We start from the raw sequence: 24,035 nt of genomic DNA on the forward strand, positions 1-24,035 counted from the left end.
ATGATTGGACTCTACTCAGACCTATAGCCACCAGCACTCCCAGCTATACTCGTGACACCACTGATTTCCCTGAGGAAACTACATGCATTGGTCACCTCCCAGAAAACACCATTCCTAGCCACCACGGAAGTGAGGCTTCTCTACCACAAAATGTCCCACGCTACAGAATGGAATACAGGCTGTCAGGAGCAGTTTACCTGATGATGCCCACGCACAACTGGCTGTACTGAGCTCTGATGCCTTTATACTCTACACACAAAACTATTTTCAAGTTGAGGATTCAATATATATCTCCAGATCAGTGGCACTGCTAATGGGCATCCCCATGGCCCCACAATACGCCCATATATTTTTTACAGCGACACTGGAACTCAATGCTTCCTCAGCTCTTGTCCACATCCCCCCTCACTCTAACGCTCATGATGACATCATTCATCATTCTGGCCCATGGGAAGGAGACTCTATGAAAATATTTCCACCACTGATTCCAACTTCCACCCACCATGCAACCTCAGGCTGGACCAATCCACACGAGGAGGTCCACTTTCTAGGTCACCACGTAGTTGCATAATTGTATGGTCACAGTTAACACCACCCTAAATAATCTGAAACTACCTCGACCGCTATTGCTACCTCATGTCTCAGCTTTTTTGCTATTCTCCTGGGCACATCACTATCATCCATTGTCTACATGCCATAGCACTGATGGTACAACCGTCATCTGCTCTAAACCCCATCAGACAGTAGCACCGCACCTACAGAATCTCCACCAAGCATCTCAAACCTACAATACCCACACGAGAAATTTTAGGAAAACAGATCAAACAGAGCCAGGACGTTTTGTACCAGAAGGCCGCCTAACTGCAGACAAACAAGAAAGAAACCAACAGGACTCCACCTGGGACTCATCACAATACAGCCTCTCAGCTAAAACACCTTCCAACGCATCACTCAGAGATCTACAACTTATCCTCGACAATTGATCCACACTTTCACAGGGTCTTGGGTGTGCAGGCAATCCTTTGCCCGCAGATAACCTCCAACCTGAAACGTATTCTCTTACCACAGCAACTGCACCATCGCACCATAGTAACTCCAGCCAGGAAACAATCATGCAACAACCTCAATGCCACTACTGGCCCACATATCTACACAGCGAACACCATCACAGGACCTAACACAGATTCAGCCATACCAATCACTGGTTAATATTCACCTGCATCGTCCACCAAGTAATATCACGCCAATCATATGTCACATGCCCTCTCAATGTACATCGGCCAACTTGGTACAGTCACTCGGAAAAGGATTCTCTTTTAAATGGACACAAATCGATATCAGGAATGCAATATACAAAAACCTGTAGAGAGGCACTTCACCTACACCTGGACCCACACTATAGCAGACCTAAAGTGTGGACCATCCTGCAGCAAAAAACTTCAGGACCAGACATCAAAGAAGAAACTGCTGAGCTTCCAGTTCATCTGTAAATTTAACACCATCAACTCATTGGACTAAACAAAGACTGTGATGGTTGCCAATTATCAGAACCAGTTTTCCTCCCTTTGTTTTCCACCCTACTATGCTAAGACAGGCCTCATCCATCCTCTGATTGAACTACCATCTGTTATCTCTAGCTTGTCTTGCTAGCTATATATATACCTGCCCCCTGGAAAATCTCCAATACCTTGCATCTGACTGTAATGTGTCGTATTCGCCCACGAAAGCTCACGCTCCAAAACATCTGTTAGTCTATAAGGTGCCACAGGATTCTCTGCTGCTTTAGCTTTGTTAGGTCCCTCTTAAGTTCCTTGCAGGCTTCTCTATGGGTGACCTAAATAATTTCATCTGCAAATTTTACCACTGCTGTTGTCCTCATTTTCCAGATAAGTAATAAATGTTAAATAATACAGTCTTACTACGATTCCTTGGGAAACCCTGCCATTAACCTCCTTCCATGCTGAAAATTGACAATATATTCATACCCTGTTTTCTATTCACATCTATTCACAAGTTTCTAATCAAAACAAAAGTTTGCTTCTCACTGGATGACTGCTTTCTTAATAGGTTTTTTAACAGCTCAACCAGTCTCTTTAAGTCTTGCAGTACTCCTGGATTAATACCACCTGGCTCCATTGATATTGGATTTTAAGGGTTTGATCTTGCTCCCACTGAATTATCAGTTTGTTCTAGGATAGTATGTCCCCTTTAACTCCTCAATCCCTGACAGTGCCTCTTCTTTACTACCTTTAACAACAAGCTTTTGGGATAGCTATCTACACTATCTGTGGTAAAGAATTTTTGAAGGGTTCATTTTTTGCTTGAATAAACTTTTTTTGTCTTGCCATTCATCCACATGCTTTTCCTTTGCCCTCCTGCTTCCTTTCTTGTTTAAAGCTATGGACAATTTCTATAACCTTAATGATAGTGTGTGTGGTTTTCGTGGGGACAGGGGAAGTTAACACCACTATAGTTAAGGTTGTTACGGTTTGCTAAAGTAGCCCTCATGGTGAGTCTAAGAAATGTATTTAGCTTTTGTTTCTTGTCTCTTTCAAGCTTGCTTCTTCACTGCTTTTAAACTCACCCTTCCAATATAGTTTGATAGTACAGTCCTAGATTTTGGTACAGTCCAGTAAACAATTGTTCAGAACTATAATTAACGGTTATTGGAAAGTGCAGAAATTTTTTACATTTTAAGTGGTAGAGAAGGGAAAACTGCTGAATAAAATGTAACATTTAGTGAGCTGCTACCTCCAGATTTGCTTAAATAGTAAGAGTGAAATCCTGGGCCCCATAAAGCCAATGGCAAAACTCCTACTGACTTCAGCAAAGATTTCATCCTACAGGTGCAAAGTTCACTACTATGTCATTCAGGTCACAGGTAATATTTCCTCCCAGCTGAATACACTAATCAGCCAACAAACTGATACACAATTCTAGGAAGGAAATACAGATGAAATGGGTTATACAAGGGTTTCGGAACAACTTCAGAAGTCCTACATGTATGTGTGTCCAATTCATGATTTCTTTTATACCATATGTGCCTTTGCAAATTATGCTTTTGAAAGTGCTTGAGTGTCTGATAACAATGCAGACTATTTATGGACTTTGCCTCCGTAGCCTTAGCACTTTTGATGATGAAAAGCACTCACTACAGAAATGTTATTTTCCCCTCCCCATGCTTAAGGTATAAATTAATGACAATTAATTGCCACCCACTATATCCACCACTACCCTTCTTTGGACTGAATGCTCAGGACCTAGAGGTAAGAAATGTGATTTGACTGGCCTACCTGCAAAGATGAATACTCTTGGCTGGAGAAAGAAATTGCACGGGGGGAGTGTAAGGGTTTGCAGGTTGCTACCTACCCACACAAGGTACAGGACATTCCCAATACTTATAAACACTAGACTAGTGTCCCAAGGTTGGCTTTTGCAAGGCAAAAAAAAAAAGAGAGGTATTAAACTTTTAGCTGTTGCAATGTATTGTTAGTTTATGATCAGTTACATGCACCTCCAGGATCACAGATGACTGATAACTATAATGAGTAGATCCAGTAGCAGGTAGCTGGAGGATTTTGGGAACTTGCCACTGTGATACATCTTCTTCTGACTTCTTGATCTATTGCTATGATGAGATGTTCATGGGGTTACACTTGAAAAGCACTCAGAAGCTAAAGCTGATGCAGGATGCAGCTGTGCACCTACCTAGTAGGTTTAGCATCAGAAAGATACTGGACTCCTGGGCAACTGCACTGGCTTCCTGTTTCCTTCCTGGTTCAGCTCAAGGTGCTGGCTTTGATCTCTAAAGCCCTTAGTGGTTTGAATCCGTCTTAAACACAGTTTCTGTCCTCAAACTGCAGCAGCAAGTGAGGGTAACATTTGAGCTAAGAGTCCCTTAGGGTATGGCTACACTTGAAACTTCATAGCGCTGCCGCGGCAGCGCTTTGAAGTGCAAGTGTGGTCACAGCGCCAGCGCTGGGAGAGAGCTCTCCCAGAGCTGCACGTACTCCACATCCTGATGAGGTTTAGCTTGTAGCGCTGGGAGCCGCACTCCCAGCACTGCGGCACTGTTTACACTGATGTTTTACAGCGCTGTATCTTGTAGCGCTCAGGGGGGTGTTTTTTTCACACCCCTGTCATAGCTTCCTACTCAGATTTGAACCTTAGCGTTCATAACCTGAGAAGCTAGCATGAACCCTCTAAGCTTAATTACCAGCTTAGATCTGATAGGCTGCCACCAACCAGGAATTTTCGTGCCTGGTACACTTGGGTCCCCCAAAACTTCCCTATGGGACCCCAAGACTCAGATGCCCTGAGTCTCCTAACAAAGGGAAATAAACCATTCCCCCCACCTCTCTCCCACCCAGAATTTCCTCTCTGGGCTAACCTGAGAGTTACTGATGCAACCTCTTTACATCACAATACCAAGAAGCATGTCTCCTCTCTTCCACAAAGAGACAAACCCAAAGACAAGGAAACAGAAAAGATTCTATCTCTCTTCCCCCTTAGCTTCTTCCCGCCCTGGGACACTAGGAGAGTTAAACACAGAGAGCAGTTTTTCCCCTCCCCCCTGTCTTTCCTTTCTCCCACCAATTTCCTGGTGGGTCAACTAGAAAAAAAATCAACAGGTCTTAAAAAGCAAAACTTTTAATAAAAAAAAAAGAAAGAAAGAATAGAATAACAGTTCTCTGTAATCTAGATGGTAAGATAAAGGGATTTGAACGTATAGAAAATGAATAAACAATAGGAAAGGGATAAACAGCCTTACCCAAAAACAATACAATTTAAAGTACTTATAGCCAAATACACATAAAGACTCCACCAGCCAGATACACAGATGCAAATACAGCAAAACAATTTAAAAGACTATACTTTTGCTACCTTTGTACTTACAACTGGGAAACAGAAGATTAGAAGGACTGGAAATAGATCCTCTCATAGCTGAGAGAGCACAGAACAGACAAAGACCCAAGACCAAGAAACACCCACAAATTCCCTCCCTTAAGCTTTGAAAAATCCGGTTTCCTGATTGGTCCTCTTGTCAGGTGTTTGGTTCCCTTTGTTAACCCTTTACAGGTGAAAGAAACATTAACCCTTAGCTATCTGTTTATGACAACCCCTGAGCGAAAGTTGCAGCGCTGTAAAGCACCAGTGTAGCCAAGGCCTTAGTTAGCTAACTAGGCATTCAGTGGCAGCCCTTCCCTTCCGAAACTCACTCCTCCTACTGGGCCAACAAAGCACAGTTAACCTTCAGGGGGAAGTGTGAGCAGAACAGATAAAAGGAATCAGACCTCGAAGCTTATTGTGGGTCTAAGGTGACTCTGGCCCTACTGAACATTTTGTAGCAGTCTGCAATCCTGTGCTACATTTTCAAGTGTTCACCGTATTGGCAAAACAAATAAAGTCCCCTATATAGAAGCTTCACACCGCCAATGACAATCCTGCATCTGATATTTATTGAGATTTATACAAAATGCTAAAGCCTCTCTGTCCAGGGCTCCAGGAACTTTTGCCATGTATTAAAAATATAGTCAACACCTTGTAATTTTTGGTATAAGTTACCTTTATCACATGAGCAATAGACAGAAACATCAGTCAAACTTTGCCAGAAATGATGAGAGACAGAACTATGGAAAACAAGCAATGCTGCAGGCTCCAGAGAAGGACAGCTGATAGAGCTGCCTAGACACAGATCATCTGGTCTTGTCCCCCTCATCCTACCTCCAAAATTCCCCTCCACTGCCTCAGAAGAATCCCCTTTGGAGCTGGGTTTCTGCACCAGTTCCAGGCATCCTGGTCTCTGCATGTCCAGTGTGCAGAGGCATAAGTAAGAAAAGTATTTTTAATGTAAAAGAAAAAAATTAGTGGCAGAAATCCCATCTCATCTGCAAGTATACAAGGGTGGAGTCAGAGATGTGTTTAGATTATTTCATTCTATACTCACAGCAAAGCTTTTTTCTGGCAAAAAATTATAATGGAAAAAAATTGTCAAAATGTAGCATATGCCCCAGGTCGAGAAGCTGCCCAAAGCATTCTGGATGACTGCCTTCTTAAGAGCAATCAGACCACAACACACCTGGATAAGCACTAAGCTCACTCCACTATGAGTAGGGCCCTACCAAATTCACAGCCATGAAAAATATGTCACAGACTGTGAAATCTGGTCTTCCCCTGTGAAATCTGGTCTTTTGTGTGCTTTTACCCTATACTATGCAGATTTCACGGAAAAGACCAGCATTTCTCAAATTGGGGATCCTGACCCAAAAGGAAATTGCAGGGGGGGAAGTCGCAAGGTTATTTTAGGGTGGTCACAGTATTGCCACTCTTACTTCTGAGCTGCCTTTAGAGCTGGGCAACCAGAGAGCAGCGGCTGTTGGCCAGATGCCCAGCTCTGAAGGCAGGGGCCTGCCAGCAGCAGCACAGGAGTAAGGGTGGCAATACCATACCATGCCATCCTTATTTCCCCAGCTGCCCAGCTCTAAGGGCAGCAGCATCACCAGCAGCAGCGCAGAAGTAAGGGTAGCAGTGCCGCAATCCCCCTTACAATAACCTTGCGACCCTCCTCACAACTCCTTTTTGAGGCAGGACTCCTACAATTTCAACACTGTGAAATTTCAGATTAAATAGCTGAAATCGTTAAATTTATTATTTTAAAACTCCTATAACAGTGAAATTGACCAAAACGGACCACGAATTTGGTAGGGCCCTAACTATGAGAATAGTAGAGCTGGTTGGAAAATGGAGGTTTCTTCGTCAGCAAATTTCTATGAAAACAAAAATAATTCTGCTTGTAAGTAGGTAAGCAAATATAAAATAAAACCCAGAAAATGCCTAAAAATTTACCAAAACATCAAAAATATCTGGGTGTTCAGTTTTCCACCAAAAGAAATTTGAGAGAAGCAGCCACTTTCCATCAAAACTTTCCATCAAAACAAAAAAATTCAGTCAGTCCTAGAAAATAACATCTCCTCCAAGTAATCTTAAAAGCAGGGATCTATTTATTTAGAGTACCACTTCACTTAGAGGAAAGAATATAGACAGTTTTAACCGTCATCTCCACTCAAACCCTAGAAACATCTACTTTCAGTCACAACAAATATTTTGTTCTTTAAAGAATTTGATTGGGAACAGTGTGATAATCATATCTAAAATTATATTATCTGTAGGCTCAGTTCTGCCCTCTGATAAACGGGCACAATGCCCATTATAGTCAGCGAGACTTTCGCCTGCTTATCTGAGGACAAAATTTGACCCCAGCTATAAAATAATTGTTCTATATGCTTAAGCACACTTGCATTGCAATCTTTTAACAGAGCTAATCTTCTTTCCCCACCAACTGGAGAAGTATTCATTTATGTGAACCATCAAGGACATAGGGACAAGAACTGCCCTGCTCTTTGGGGGAACCCAGGGAAAAAGAAATCACTTCCTGTAATGAATAATATTCACCGTGCCCTTTGTACAATTATGAGGCCACAATTTACGTGAAAAGAAAACTGATTCAGACTGGCAGTGTTAAACATTAGGTATGCTAAGCACTAAAGTGAGAAGAAATGAGTTTAAATATTATTTCAGGATTTTCCTTCGGCATTTGGCTGCTTACCTTTCTCAGCCTGCAAGATAAATATGACCCTTAACATTAGTCAGTGTCTTATATACTCATAACAGCAGCTTTTTTCCTTCAAATTCTTGAGGCCTTTATTTTGATCTCACAGCTGTTCTAAACTGATTGAGCTCCACTGACTTCAGTGAAATTACTCCTGAATTACACTGGTCTGAAATCAAGCTCTTCCTGAATGTTTCTTAATCATCTCCTTCTCAATAGTTCATATCTAGCATCAACAAAATTCAAGGCACACTGACTGTTAGCTAGGTAGCTTCTCAGTGTCAGTGACTGCTTGAGAATTACCAATTAATAAAAAGGTGCCATGTTATTGGATTTCTATGTTTCAATCCGCTCACTGAAAGATAACTCTGCCTTGGATTTTAATTTTTCTACTTTATAAAACGGGGCATTGTGGGGTTTTTAGGAGAAAGTTGTTGGAGGAAATAGTTAATGGTCAGGAAAGCAACAGACTAATAGCATGTGGCTGAACCAGGAAATGTAGACTGGCATTGTAGTAGTATAGTATATTATTGGTAATATGGCAGTTAAGCCTAGGGACTCCAAGCAAGGATGCTGAAGTAAACAGAAGATTGCTAGAAGTAGCAAAAAGAAGACAGTCCCTGAGCCTGTAATCAAGGTTTATGACTAGGGTGACCATATTTCCCTACGCTGAATACGGGACACCTGGTAAAACTACTCGTATTCAAGCGAGTTCAACGACAATCAATCAGAACTATGCAGTACAAAATGTTCAAATTAACATCAAGTTGACTGAACTCGTTAAAAAGAAATACTGTGGAGTTGGATTCTTTTTATTTACCTTCTTATTTTTAAGGCTTTAGGGTTCACACAGGGAGGGGTGACACACACATCCCTCCCCCTCCCCAACACACACACAGGGAGAGGTCTCACACACACACATTCCCATACACCTCTCCCACATATGGCGGGGGCGGGGAGTGATCGACCGATCCCACCCTCCCTGCCTGGCACTGTTCGCCCTCCGTGCCTGGCTAGGCCCCTGGGATGGACCCACCTCTCCTGGTACCTGGCGCCATGCCTTCCCGAGGCAAAATGAGGGGAGGCACGTAGGGTCACGTATCTCCGTATCCAGGTTTCAGCCAGGGCTCATACCAGAATGTGATCAGCATCAGCCTTTTGGCACTGCTCAGGAGGGAAGGGACAGGAGCTGCTTCCAGCTGCAGGGAGGAAGGAATGGAGTAAGGGATGACCTGGCCTGTGTCTTTGCAGAGCTCATCTCTTAGGAGGACCCACCAGTACTGATGAGGAAGAGACAGAAAATACCGGACAATTTTTTTTTTAAGAAAAAGTCAGGACACTTGCAAGAGGGCTTAAATACGGGACTGTCCCTTTAAAAACAGGATGTCTGCACACCCTAATTATGACAAGATGCAACTATGAATGAAACACAAATGGGGACAGAGGAGGCGGGAGGATGAGGTAACAGTAAAGCAGGCATGTTTTGCATAATAATCAGCAGTCTCTTCAAGTTTTTCCTAAACAGGGAATCTGTCGATGCTCTACAATCTGGCTTAAAACATCTGTTGTTCCAGACCTGGACTGCTCCTGAACAGAGAATTAAATGATGTGATGGTTTTGTGATGTACAAAAAAGGAGGCTATCTAATTAATTTCTGATTTTGACCTGAGTTCAGTGGACAAATGGGTTTAAACCTGTTAGTCTGGCTCAGTAAGGGCTGGAACCATAGCCCACTGAAGTCAATGACTCTTCCACCAACTTCCACTGGGCTTTGGATCAGGCTCTAATTATTGCTCCTACCAGGCTGAATGTTTCATGAAACGTTTACTTTAGTAACTGTTTATCAGTGAGATAAAGAAGAAACAAAAATTCACCAATCATATTGGTTTTCCATGACAACATTTAGTCAGTTTTACAATCCTGTATCAGGCCCTTTAAATTCCACTGAATCTTTGTAACCAGAAAGTTTGAGCAATCAACATTTAAACACAGTTTGTAGTGTTAAAAATATATATATCAATAATGCAATCTATTAAACTAGGTGAATTTTGTTTGTAATAAATAGTAATTTTCCTGATGCAAGAATTTCACAGAACCATAACTGACATGATACAAAGTGTCTGGATATAACCCCGGCCTTCACAAAATGGTGCCTGAGTGGTATTGACATAGATGTAGAAAACAAATGATTTTGAGATTTGTGTACGTGCGTCATCTTCTCATCCTCTTGGGCAGTGCTAGCCTTTCAGATAAACTCAGCAGCACCACCAATATCTGTCTAGGAGTCTCACAAGCCCCTTATTACTGTAGTAACTAAACACCTCACAATCTTTAATGTAATTATCCTTTTAACATCCCTGTGAGATAGGGCTGTGCAATTAGCCCCATTTTACAGATGGGGAACTAAGGCAAGGGAGAAGGCCATGTGATTTGCCCAATGTCACCCAAAAATGTCTCTGCAAGACCATGTTACTGAACTCAGGTCTACTCAAGACCTAAATTAGTGCCCAAACCACTCGCCCATCCTTCTATCCACCAGTCTGCTAGCTAATTTGTAAACATGACAGAAAAACTAAATGTGACTAAATCCATCTACAGCATGTGAGTAATAAAATGCCTGTACTGGACAGCTAAATTCTGGCCCCCTTGAAATCAATAGGAGTTTTGCAACTGACATCAATGCTGTTTTTCTTTATATTATGGGAGCAGCTCAAGCTGCCCCATCAAGACGGGGGTCCCATTGCATTAGGCACTGCACACACATGTAATCTGTAATGTCAAAATGGCTGAGAACTTACAAAGTGGATGGTAACAAGCTGTGAAACAGTGATGATTCAACCTGGTGATATTCTGAACAAAGAGAGCTCTCAGCTATGCTTGCAGCTGCTTCCATCCCTTCACCCTGACTCTACAGACATTCTAGGCTTCAAAGCGACACAGGGTGACAATCCTGGAATCTCTTTATATAGGCAGATGGGGGGGAGGGGAATAGAGTGGGAGTGGAAACAGAGGCACAGAGATGTGAAGTGTTTTGCCAAAGTTCACACACCAGTAAAGTGGCAGAGCCAAGAATACATCCCAGGTTTCTGCAGTCCCAATTCACTGGACCACGCTACTCTAGGGGATCAGGCTTTGACCTATAGTAAACTGATAGTTAAGAGTAAGCACTAGCATGTTTATGACAGGTTTCAGTTCTTTGTTTATAAATAGACTGAGTGACACTCTTTAAGAGTGCTATTCTGTTGATATAGAAATTATGACATACAGCAGTGATTCACGGAAGTGATTTAAATTTAAATTTACCTACAGGACAAGTTGTAATTGCCTTAACTAGATTTATATAAACATAAAAATGTTTGGAGATCCATTGTTCCATTATGAAGTTATTCTATTTACTGAGCAATCAAATCAGCAGCGAGGATGAGGTATTGTCTATATGTAACAACAAACCAGTACCTTCCAACTCTAAATAAAACCAGGAATAATGAAGATTTGGGGAGGCAGTCAGTGTGGTCTAGTGGATAGCACACTAGACAGGGAGTCAGAAAATGGGGGTTCTGTTCCATGCTAGCCACTGATATGGTTTGTGCCCTTGTGCAGGTCATTTCGCTTTGTGCCTTCCCCACTTTGCCTTGTCTATTTAGACTGTAAGCTGTTTAGGGAGTATCATCTAGAAGGCCCAGCTGAAACCAGGGGACCATTTGTGCTAGGTGCTGTACAAACACACAAAGGTTCTTCTTGTGTGTTTGCACAGTGGCTACCACAATGGTGCCCTGATCTCATCTGCAACATCTAGATACCATTCTAATCCAGATGATCAGTAATAAAGAGAACGTACGACCTTGAGTCTGGGAAGAGTTGACTGAAGAAATCCTCAGTGCTCAAAAAAAGGAAGTAGAAGGGACACTGCTGTGGAAGGGAGAAGATTCAAGCATTGAACCACTTTTTCTAACTGGCTGAAGTTTAGAAATTAAGGAATCTTTTTCTGGTACTTAAACACAGTGTTGAAGATTATGCAGTCATCGCTTTAAGTGTCTTTTCAAGTCTCCTATTAAAGTTACCAAGCAAGCAGCTGTGAGAGCTGGCTGTTCTGATGCTATTGTACAAAGGGGTGGCTCTAGACATTTCGCTGCCCCAAGCGGGGCGGCATGCCACAGGGGGCACTCTGCCAGTCACCGGGAGGGCGACAGGCGGCTCCGGTGGACCTCCCGCAGGCATGCCTGCGGAGGGTCAGCTAGTCCTGTGGTCTGCTGGTCCCGCAGCTTTGGTGGACCTCCCGCAGGCACGTCTGTGGGATGTCCACTGGAGCCGCCTGCTGCCCTCCCGGCGACTGGCAGAGCGCACCCCGCAGCATGCCGCCCCAAGCTCGCGCTTGATGTGCTGGAGCCTGGAGCTGCCCGATTGTACATAAGGCAATGGAGCAGCAACACTTCCACATTGAAGTTTATGAAGAAGTTCTCGAATGTCTTGTTTTTTTATATTAATGGCTTAATGTATTAAAGATTCTGGTATGGTACTTGGAATCTCAATCTCCTGGCAAACGAAAGCTGATATCATTAGTGTTTGCAAGCAGCAGGCATGCCCTGGGTAATTGCTAGTTTAGAAAAAGGCTGTGGGCATTTGGGACCCAGCACAATGCTGTGCTATTTCTTGCCCCCTTTAAAATGCTTTATGATCTCTGGAAAGCATTAAAGAGATCTTATACCATGACTGTGTTTACATTTTGTTGTTAGCTCTAGTCATCCATTACAGTGATTGTAACCTTTCCTTGCATTCCTTTCCATTACTTACCTTATTCTTTCCATTACTGACAGCAAGTCCCCATTCTTCTTCTCAGTCCTTTCTAACAGACATACTTGAACATACCAGGTAACAATTAGTTGATCAAAGCCAAGAAAAAATGATCAGTTTCAGGATAACTGCACTGTATCCCCCTCTCTGTGGTCCACTCCAGGAACTCAAGATCTCCAGCCAGCACCTGTGTCTCTGGGTAGGGCCCCTTATCCCACTCCCTTCTGACCTGGGAGGTTTTAAGGCTGCACAGGAACCTGCCTTCCTCTGTGATATCTCAGCAAACTAGTCTACCTAGAGGCCAGCACCTATGCTCTGCTTTCTTTCTCCAAGGGCTATGAACAGTGTATTGCCAGCAGTTACAAGCAGACAGGCCATTCACCAGGTTCTTAACCAGACAGTCCTGTTTTGGTAACTTTTGTCCCTACCTGGTACTGGATGCAGTTTTGTCTGGGATCAGAGCATGCTGCTCCTCCCTAGCTGGCATGAACTTGCACACACCATGCATGCTAGCTCACACCACATGGAGGATGCCATTGTGCATAAATGCCATCCTGCCCCCACTGGCAGCAGCAGCCCATGCCATGCTGGAAGTATCTGGATCTCTGGTGTTCTGAGGATGTATCAGTGGCCACCCTAGTTCCAAGTTACCACACAGCTCTTTCTAAGCAAGCATCTTTATTCTTAAGGCAAAAAGCTTTACAGAGACAACATATAAAAACAACAGAAGTTCCTATATTCATGCCAAAAGCTTACCAGAGATCACCCATCAGTCTGGTAGGTTAAAGTTTTTCCAACCCTTCTGTAAGGGTTGGGACCCTTGCACAGAAGGTCCTGTCCATTTGCTCTGAGTCAGTTTAACTGTAGCCTTTTTATGCCAAAAGCCTTTTGTCTTCCTAGTCTCTGGAAACCCAGTTTGAACCAGAATATGAGAACTTTTCCAGGGGAGGTCCTTCTCTGAAGGTATTTATAATGTGATTCAATGTAATCACTTCCCACTATTTTAGTTCCTGATGGAGCTGTGGTAACCATCGCCTATGGAATAGAAAACAATCATTCATACAATCACTGGCCCACCATGATACATAAACTTCATGCAGTGAGTTGCCCCGAAGATACTGCATGCAGTCGCAATATCTGTCACAAACAGATTTCTGGTTAACTTATCCCAGGCTCCTTCTCCCACAACTTTAGAGCTGTTGTAAAGATATTTTGTGACCTTTTGGGAGTTGGCATCGTGAACGTCACTTGCAAGTTCAGGCTTGCCCAAGTAACAAGGCAAGGGGGGCGGGGGGTAGATCAGAAGCAGAGTAATGTTCACTTCTCAAATCTTTGGAAACAGTGTTGCAGTTTTACACTCATTTTGCACTTGCTTTGTAAATGACTACACAAGCTGCAAGGCAATGGAGGACCAGGCCCTTGGGTTTTCTAAATGCCATCAGCAGCTGTCAATGCTGATTCAAAGATGCTTTGGAGATTAAAAGAACAATATAAATTCTTATTATTCATTTACAATTTTCAAACACTAAACTAGAAATGTGCCAAACTGAGATCTCGGGGGTTTTAGAAGCTTAGAGTTAGTGTGTCTGTTAGTATAACTACACTGCTGCCTGTAGATGCCTCATTAGTGCTCTGCAAAACTTGAATGCTGCTTCTCTCCCCCTCCATTTTCCTGGGAATTTACAGCGCATTTGTGGAAATGATACAGAAGATATTTAGCTAATTCTCTAATGGATAGTGCTAGAAAGGCGGTTTCTAGATATGAAGCCATAATCATGTATGTATAGTACAATATTACCAAGGGCATAATTGTTGTGAAATGGTTTAATCTTAAGCTATCAAGGACCTGCCGTTCATGCACCACCATCTAAACTAATCTTATCACAAAATGGAAAATAGGTGTCAGCCATCACTACGATAAGTTGTTAGTCTCCCAGGCTTACACTTTTTCCAGTCTCCATAAACTGGAGGCAAGTCTACATGAAAGCATACTGCACAGCAGACTGTGGTGTAAATCTCCAAGGCTCCAGCATGCCATGCACTGTCTGCGTGCCATGCACTTCACTGCTTGACGCACAGTGAATGTTCACGTAGACATGCCAAATGTTGTCTACAGAATAACTTCATATTTGGAGAGGCCAAGGGAGTTCTACTCAGTGAGCTGGCTGATACAGAACACATAGTATCCAAAATAGCATATTAGTAGCACATAAGTGGACCACAGGCCTTGTGTGAAGCCCTAAGCATGTACAGGGTGAATCTAACCCAAAGAGCTTTCAATGTTGCCAGTCCCAGCCATTCAAGAACCATAAACCAACCCCCACCCTCCAAAAAATCCTGAGATTGGATTAAGCTATGAGGTTTAAAAATATATAGATATATGTTATTTGCCTTCTAGTTCCTGAGGCTTGAGAGTGATCTTGGTTCATGTTAAATTCTGCAACCAGAAGGTCCAGAAACTTGATTTCTTTTTTCAAATGCAAGATGAAATTCTCATGACTTCAGGATCTGGGCCTTGAAGTAAAACACCAAATATCACAAGACTCACAGTAAAATTATGACAGTTGGCAACACTGAGAATTGTTTTTAGAAATCAATTCTCTTTTTACCTTCAATTTGATAACAGCGACCAGGCTTTCATGCTAGATGTCATTTTAATCTCCCTTCATTCTTGAAATAGTTGAATAGATAAATTCTTGGGCTTTGGAAATATTCTCCTATTGGATGCAAATGCATAGAAACTCCTGCTCACAAAGGGTTTCTGTTCTTAAAATGTGAATTCATGTAGACTCACAGACTTCTCCAGATATGCCTGGGAACATTTCAGCAACCTGCCAGGAGGACAAGGAGATAGATGGAAACCATGGCTGACTCTAATATATGACCTTTGTGAAGTGTAGGTCATGTAAGTGGTAAAAATTTTCAAGAGTGCCCAAGTCACTTAAGAGCCTAAGTCTCACTGAAAGAATATGGGACTTAGACTCCTAACTCATTTAGGTATTTTTGCATACTGTTAGGAAAACAAGAAAAATAATATAAGCAGCTGATCCTGTTCTCCTATCCTTCTTTCAACCTTTTGGCATCCATTTACCAAATTGCCAACTATGGTATCTATTAACCTCACCTGTTGATTGCACACTCCACAGCATCTCTCAACCTTCCTACCTCTTTCTCTAATCCTTTGTCCTAATACGGATACAACTACAACCCCATTCAATATTATTATGTTTCTCTCTTCCATTAAAGTCCTTCTAAAGAACTGTCAATCTTTAATATTCAGAACTTTTATTCCACTTATTGAGAAAATTAGCATGTAGTGGGCACGTTACGTGTTATTTTCTGTTTTGAAAAATTCTGCCATCATCTGAGATCTAACCCCTGGATCTGATAACATGTCTAAGAATAGAATGAAACCTAAGAGTGACCACTGTACTGTGCAAACTCTGCACACGTCGTGCAGCTTGGTTCTGCAAATATAAAAGAATAAGTTTGGAGGTGATATTGGAATTACAAATACTGTCCCTTTCTTGAGAGAAACGGCTGAATGCTCAAAAGAGTTATTTGTAGTGCTGTTGTACCTGTGTTGGTCCCAGGATATTAGAAAGACGCAGTAGGTGAGGTAATATCTTTTGTTGGAACAACTGGAGTAAGACTCCTAACTTCTATTCAGGTTCCTAACCTGCACTGATTTTAATGAAAGTTAAGACCTTTGAGCAGTCAAAGAGCCTAAGAGCACCTCAAAATATTAGTCTTCTACTCACAGTCAAAAAAAGTCATGTGAAGAATGTTCAGTTAATTTAAGATATTTTTTTAAAAGTCCCTGGCCATCTAGCCGAGCTTGATAACATCCAGGAAGGTACACTAGAGTCCCTCATAACTTCAGAGCAATAGTGGTATAAAATTGGTGCACTAACAGCACCAGCCCTACTGCATTAGTTAAAGGAGACTTTCCATTAGCTATTCTAAGTGTAGGACTTATAGCACAGATTACTACCTCCAATTCCATCTGAAGGTCAGTAGTGCACATACACAGCCAGTTTATTACAGTATAATTGCAATAGCCAGATTAAGTTATAAATGAACTTTTGTGAGCCTTCCCAAACAGTGTCCAAGGCAACCCAGCTCTCAAATGTGTTTTTATTGTCCAAAGGAGAGCCACAAGGACAAACATACTGTCACAGGAGCTGGAGACCTGCTGCAGAGCAGGAAGCTGTGCAGGCTGCAGCTGGATGGACAGCCTCATCCAGAGCAGGCTGTGACTGCCCGATGCTGCAGGGGAAGACAGGTCTGTGCAGAATTTGTAGGGAGCAGCCAAGACTGAGCCAGGGGTCTAGTAAAGAGGAACTGACTGAGCCTGTCAAAACTCAAAGCCAGCAGCCAACCCAGGCTCTTAAAAGGGCAGCAACTCAAAGAAGGTTTTTTCAAACAAAGTGCCAAAGATCACTGTGCTCTGACCACACGTTTGGCCCAAAGAGAAAATGCTGCTGTAACAGGCAACTACAGCAGGCCCTGTAGTCCAGTTGCTGCCCACAGTTTGCTAGTAGGATCTGAGCAGGAAGCATTTCAGCGATAGCAGAATGACAATGCAGAGCCCGCAAAGAGAGACACCACGGAGTGATCCAGATTAGGAAAACCTCCAGGTTGCTTAATTACTTCTAACACAGGAGTGGATTGGAAAAGGCCCTCTGCCCCCAAGAACCAAGCTAGGAATAGCTGTGTTTCATTTTGAAGTGTCTTAAGCCATTGTGACCCATGAACCCCTCAATGCCAATTGAGTTATTAGAATATCTTGACTCTGGTGTGCACACACTAGTTCACCAAAGACTGTTGTATGAGGTCTTAAATGAAAGCCAGGGTCACACTTGTCATTAATATTGTGAGGAAATGTGTGTACAGATATTTCATAAGTATGTATGTCTACTGGCAATATGTTCCTGAAGTCTGTCTCTATGCAGAGCTGACAAACAGATTTTCTGCCAGACAAAAGATTATGTACACCTCTCTCTCAGTTGGCATGTAAATTAAGCTTTGTAAGCCAACCCAATGGGAGCCCCATTGTGATGAGGTGTACTCCCCACAGTGGCCCTGCAAGCGCTGAGTTAGGCTAATAGATCCAATCAACCCATTAAACTGCAAAAGGGGGAGATTCAGGGGAAAAGTTAATTGGCTCACCTGAGAGGAAACAGGCCAGGGCTTATATAAGGACAGGAAATTGGAACCAGAGGGTGCTGCAGGGAGGCAGTCTGCAGTTGCTTCCTGGGAGGAAGGAGTTGTGTTTGGGGGCTATAGAGACAGATAAGTAGCTTATGTTCCTCCCTGGGAGGAGGGTGTTGGGAGGCTGGCAAACCCAGAAGTGTGGGGAGGGCCAGGAGGTGAGAAAGAAGCTCTGGGAAAGGCAGCGAGGTGAAGGAGGGAACCACACCTCAGCTGCTGTTTAGAGTGTCTCTGAGCTAGAACCCCGAATAAGGGGTGGGCCCGAGTTCCCCTGCCAGCCCCTGAGAGACTGGCACCTGGGGCAGTGAATGGGTGAACTGCCTGAGACTGCCACTGAGCAGTCTACAATTTTATAGTTCATATGAAGGTTTTCTGTAAGGTAATCTGGGAAAAGGTCATAATTAAGGTTGTAAATGGAACCTGTAGATTGGTGTAAGGGGATGGATTCTGACTGGCCACCTGTTTGGGAGTGAAGAGTGGGTGAGGATTCTACAAGGAGAGTATCCCAAAGGAAGAAGAGAATTGGGGGTAAAGAGGAGGCACCTACAGGATGGAGGACATGCACAGGCACACAATGCAGGGCAGGTGAGGAAGAGACAGTCTGCGCCTCCACCCAGTCTGGGGCAAGATGGCACTGCACTGCCTGTATTCAGAACCTACCTAGCACAATTTAGCCCTTTTTGTATGTATTTGAAGATTCCATTCTCAGTTCATCCCTCACAGTATTACAGAAATGCAGGGCTGGAAGGGATCTTGAAGTCATCAAGTTCGACTCCCTTCACTGTGGCAAGACTGAGCAAACTTAGCCCATCCTCCAACTTATTTTTGAAACCTTCCAATGACAGTGACTCCACACCTTTCTTTGAAAACCTGTTCCAGAGCTTAACTACGCTTACAGTTAGAAAGTTTTTCCTAATATCTAACCTACACCTCCCTTGCTGCAGATTAAGCCCATTAGTATTTGCCCTACCTTCAGGGGACATGGTGAATAATTGATCACTGTCCTCTTTATAACAGCCCTTAACAAATTGGAAGACTATTATCAGGTTGCCATCCAGACCTCTTTTCTCAAGACTAAACATGCCCAGTTTTTTTTAACCTTTCCTCATAGGTTAGGTTTTTCTAAACCTTTTCTCATTTGTGTTGCTCCCCTCTGGAGTCTTCTCCATTTGTCCACATCCTTCCTAAACTGTGGTGCCCAGAACTGGACACCCTACTCCAGTAGGGTCTCACCAGTGCCGAGTAGAGCAGGACAGTTACCTCCTGTATCGAGCACACAACAGTCCTGTTGATAACTCCAGAATCACACTGGCCTTTTTTGCAGCTGTATCGCATTGACAACTCTGTTCAGTTTGTGGTCCAACATAACCCCCAGATCAGCAGTTAGACAGTTATTCCCCCCACTTTGTAGTTGTGCATTTGATTTTTTTTTCCTTCCTGAGTGAAGTACTTTGCACTTGTTGTTGAATTTCATCTTGTTGAATTCAGACTAATTCTCCAAAGTCATTTTGAGTTTTAAACCCATCCTCCAAAATTCTTGCAACCCCTCCCAGCTTGGTGTCATCTGCAAATTTTATAAGCATACTCTCTACTCCACTATCCAAGACACTAATGAAAATATTGAATAGTACCAGATCCAAGCCTGAGCCCTGTGGGACCCCACTAGATGTGCCCTCCCAGTGTGACAGCAAACCATTAATACCTACTCTTTGAGTACAGTCTCCCAACTGTAATGCACCCACCTCACAGGAATTTAATCTAGACCGCATTTTCCTAGTTAGCTTGTGAGAACATCATTCGGAACTGTGTCAAAAGCCCTACTAAAATCAAGATACTGTATATCATGTCTACTGCTTCCCTGCAATCCAGTAGGTCAGTCACCCCATCAAAGGAGGAAATTAAGTTGGTTTGGCATCAAAATAAGGAACCTGGACAAACATTGGTGAAGTCTAGCCATTTTGGGTGGAGAGCTGAGAACCGGTGTACTTCATGTATACCCCAGACTAAAGCACTTGGGGGGGGAGCACACCCAATTAGATAAATGGACACAGCTCAGAGCTATTGTCTCAGGCTGTATTCATCTCCATGGGGAATTCTCCTTCAGCTAAGAGCGTCACACTGAGATAAATGGCCACTTCATACCTTTCAGAACTCCTGTGCTGCAGATGGATGTGTAGAGAAGCCTTTCCCGCCACTGTCATTCTATACTTCCTGTTTAAAGGACCAAGCTTCCAAGTGCTCTAAAATGGCATGCTAACACACATTTTCTTGAAATCTGCTTGGGTCTTTTAATAGTGTTAGATGGAATGCTGTGCATGGGTGAACGGACGGTAAAAAGAGGTGAGGAGCTGGTATATTTCAGCAGCTGTGAGGCTGGAGCAGTAAAGGCATGTGTCAGTGGGCATACTGGGGCATTGCTGGAAGAGTGCAGAGTTAAGGTTGCATGGGCAACCTTACCTGTGCATATCCTGGTTTTCAGAAGGTTGAGTTTTCCTTAACACATTCTTATGCAAGGGGACAATTTCAACTCTCTTAATGTAGATTTTTTTGCCATTTGCCCTGCTAACCTTTATTGAAGTGGACCCTTTGAATTACTAGTATTTCTTTCCTGTTTGTTCATGTTTTCGAAGCCCACTTCTTTAAAGTCTTACACTGGCATTGTTCCCAGTACATGACCTCCCATGGAATTCAGTGGGAGCTGTGTCAAAAGCTTTAGCATAAATGTTTATAACAAAGTTTGCATATCCTAGAGGTTGAGGAAGTCATCATTTTAGGGGGATGGTAAAGGAAAAAATGTTTGCCTGCGTTCTTAATTATTTTAAAGGCGTTGGCAGAAGCAAGAGTGCAGTTAATCTGTTACTGAATGGGAAGTTTGCAAATGATCAGCTCCAGTTTGAACAGAGCATGTAAACACTAGAACACATACAAATATTACTGTATTTGGAGAAAAACTACCTTATACATTAGATGCATTATTGCAAGTCATTGCCTGATAAAAGTAACAACAACGGCTATGGGTGAAACAGCTTGGGATGGCGATCATGTATCATGTCAGGCTCTGTCATGCTGGCTCAAAATAAGATAGTTAAAAGTTAAGATCTGAAAACTGTCATTCAGCTGCCAGTTGTTGCGGCCTACATTATGTGTTAAAAGTCATCTTAAATTTTTATGACTGGAACAAGTTAAATTTAAATCCTGTTACTGTTGTATATTAGGATATTTAAACTGCAAGAAAATATTAGCATAAAATTAATTTCCTTTGCTCAGTGGAGAATCTAGGTGTATTTTAAACCTAGAGGTGCAAAGCAAAACCAGAGTCTAAAAGCTATACAAAATTTCATATTCATAACCAATACAGCAACAACTGTAAAAATGTTTTTCATTCAAAATGAGGGGCATGTATTTCTAGCAAAAAATAGCAAAAATACCTCATTATGTAACAATGCATGTGCAAAATAATTCCACAGCATTATGAAGGGCAAGAGAGTCTCTCTAATATTAATGCCTTCCAGAAGAACCTGATCTTAATGACGTTTTCCTGGCTATGTCTCACCCCAGGATAATTTTTGTTTCTGAGAAGTTTGATTAAAAATAATAAGAGACTTGAAAGTAATTGTGCTTTGAAAACTTACCTGATATCTATTTTTTAAAAAATTTCTAACTCATTTTTACTCAAACATCAAGTAGTTGTTCTACACACCCTGAATTTCTAGTTATTTTTGTAGGAAGTAATGCCATAGTACATGTTAGTGTTAAAGTACATTGGAAATGAATTACTTGAATAGGACACCTTCTTGTCAACTGCTTGAAATGGGCCACCTTGATTGCATTGGCCTCATTAGCACTACAAAAGTGAATTTTTCCCCCTCCCTTCATATTCACCCCTTCTTCTTCACTGTTGAGAATAGGCCACTTCCATCTTAATTGAACTGGCTCGTTGGCACTGACCCCCCACTTGGTAAGGCAACTCCCATCTTCTCATGTGCTATGTATTTATATCTGCCTACTGTATTTTCCACTCCATGCATTTGATGAAGTGGGTTTTAGCCCACAAAAGCTTATGCCCAAATACATTTGTTAGTCTCTAAGGTGCCACAAGGACTCCTCGTTGATGTTTTTTTGAATAGGAAACTAGATTTTAATCTCCTAATTTGTTTTGACGTTTGCATATATTTGCAAATTTCATATGGCAATGTTTTATTGGGCACTATAAACAAAATGGGAGGATAGTGAATGATAAACTTAAGAACTGTCTGGCTCCATTAACTGTTCAATTTCAAACATTCAAATATTTGGATTTCTTAAGATGTAGAATTTTTGAAAAAGAATGTGTAATACTTTGGAGTATTGGCTAGACTCCACTGAAAAAACATTTGCAACTTCAACTTTTTAAACAGTTTTTGATCTAAATATAGAAAGCTTTACTGTAAAGAACTGATTTTATTTTCTGTGGTTCTTGCACAGTTTAATAGAGTGACCTTTCTTTCTGATTCTTACTTTGGAACTTTAAATCAGAACAAAATGAACAGGAAACAAAGAATAAGGAAAAACAAGAGATTGACATGCATAAACATATAGAGAGAGGCTCAACCAATCCCAAAAGTATAATCTCTCATTCTGAGAAAAATAGACATTTGCTAATGCAGAACTAAATTAATCATAATCTGATGTACATAATCACGCGGTATCTGGCTCCACTGAAGATAGTCATCCAATTCCCATTGATTCCAGTCAGTCCAGGACTTCAGCCATGGATTTTGTTTTTTGTTTTTTTGCTTTTTGAAAGAATGGAACTAAAGAACCTCCTTTTAAAACAAAAAAAACCAAAAACCCCTTATCATTCCCAAAATGTAGTAGGTCAAAGGGCTATGAAAAAAATACATCAAAATTGCTACCTACAGTCAACACTGGCCTATGCCAGCACCTAAGTGTTGACTATGTCCCCAACACACCAAATTGCACTTTGAGCTCAGCATATTAAGTTACAAAATTATTTTAAGATAGGTCAATTCCTCTTGTAGAAGAGGATTGAGATATGTATGGATTTACAAGACTAATATATTATACACACTGAGATGATCTGCATCCCTATATGTAAAAAATTTTACAAATAGAGCAAACGCATGTTATTTTATTATACAACCAGGCTTTACTTTAGTTATTTAGCAAAATAATCTACTTGGTCAAACATTCTAGCATTATTTGAAATCCTTTAAGGATTTATGGCCAAACTGTATTCTCCTATGGGAATAGCCATGGAAGAAGAGTTGGGGGTGAAGGGGGAGGAAGATGTGAGGAAACTCCATGAAACTAACCTTGTGGGAATTTTCCTAAAAAAAACTTACACTAAGAAGGGCTTGGAAGTCTATAAAAGATCCTGGGGTCTACACAAAAGGGAACTTCCAGTCTCAAAGAGGGATGTTCCCTCTGCACTGTTCTGCTTTCCTGTAGGAGTTATGCCATTGACCATGCACCTGGTGCCTGTCTAAACATCACTGTACTGGTACAAATATTACTAAGTTAATATTATGTCAAGTGTTAATAATATAAACATATCTGATGAGTTATCTACACCTTCAGAGGGGAGGTCTACAGAAAGCTCCTATTACTACAACCCATTTTTCCTGAAAGCCTAATGAACCTGAAACCACACACGACTTGTGTCGGGGGAGAAGGTTGCAAACAGTGCCACAGAGCTTCCAGTGAGGCTCCACTTAATCAAATTATGCATTCAGCTTTGAAAGTTCTCTTTAAAAAGAAAAAAAAAGTGGACAAAACAATTAAGCCACAAATACAATTAGTAGTTTAAAATTATTCAGAATATAGACACTTTTAGCTTCTGAACGTGGCATTAAGTTCCTGTAGAACTATAAATCGAGACATACTGAGTTTGCATGATTTGAAAGACTCTGGTATAAAAGGGGAGTTTCATGCTTGCTCTGAATCACATTTTAGGGCCCCGTCTTGAAATTGGCTCAGTACGGGCTCCACCATGGCTCTGATTGCAGAATCAGCGCTCTACCTGTTTTTTTTTCAGATTGGCTAAATATGCAGCCACTTAAATTCTTTTAAGTATATGTACCTAGATTATTAATCTTAATCAGCACATTCTGTTCTTGCTTATTCTTTTCACACATGCACCACAGTAAGAAACAATGCTGAAATCTTTCAGCGTTCACCTTTCGAGGAGGGGAAAGACCCTATTTGCACACAGACTAGCTAACCTAGTGAGGAGGGCTTTAAACTAGGTTCGACACGGGGACAGGTGAGCAAAGCCCACAGGTAAGTGAGGAACATGAAGACCTGGGAGATGGGTCGGAAACAAGAGGGAGCGTGGGCTATAATGGCAGAGAGAAAGGAGGGTCAGGGCAAAACTGGGAGGCAAGATCAAACCAGTATCTTAGATGCCTATATACAAATG

The 24,035-nt window shown here is 42.0% G+C and overlaps 1 protein-coding gene across 5 annotated transcripts in view; it reads right to left on the bottom strand.

The window, feature by feature from the left end:
- The window catches only part of ARHGAP18 (Rho GTPase activating protein 18), a 144,017-nt gene that overhangs the window by 71,826 nt on the left and 48,156 nt on the right, over nucleotides 1-24,035 (bottom strand). Inside the window, exon 2 of one of the 5 annotated variants that reach the window (XM_032803470.2) lies at nucleotides 13,157-13,435. The exons of the other annotated variants lie outside the window; for them this stretch is intronic. Within the exon in view, the coding sequence (XP_032659361.1) occupies nucleotides 13,157-13,170 (14 nt within the window). The 5' untranslated portion in view covers nucleotides 13,171-13,435. The remainder of the gene's footprint in view (nucleotides 1-13,156; nucleotides 13,436-24,035) is intronic. 5 annotated transcript variants of the gene reach the window in all.

Source organism: Chelonoidis abingdonii, chromosome 3 (assembly GCF_003597395.2).
Source record: "Chelonoidis abingdonii isolate Lonesome George chromosome 3, CheloAbing_2.0, whole genome shotgun sequence".
NCBI classification, from domain to species: domain Eukaryota; kingdom Metazoa; phylum Chordata; order Testudines; family Testudinidae; genus Chelonoidis; species Chelonoidis abingdonii.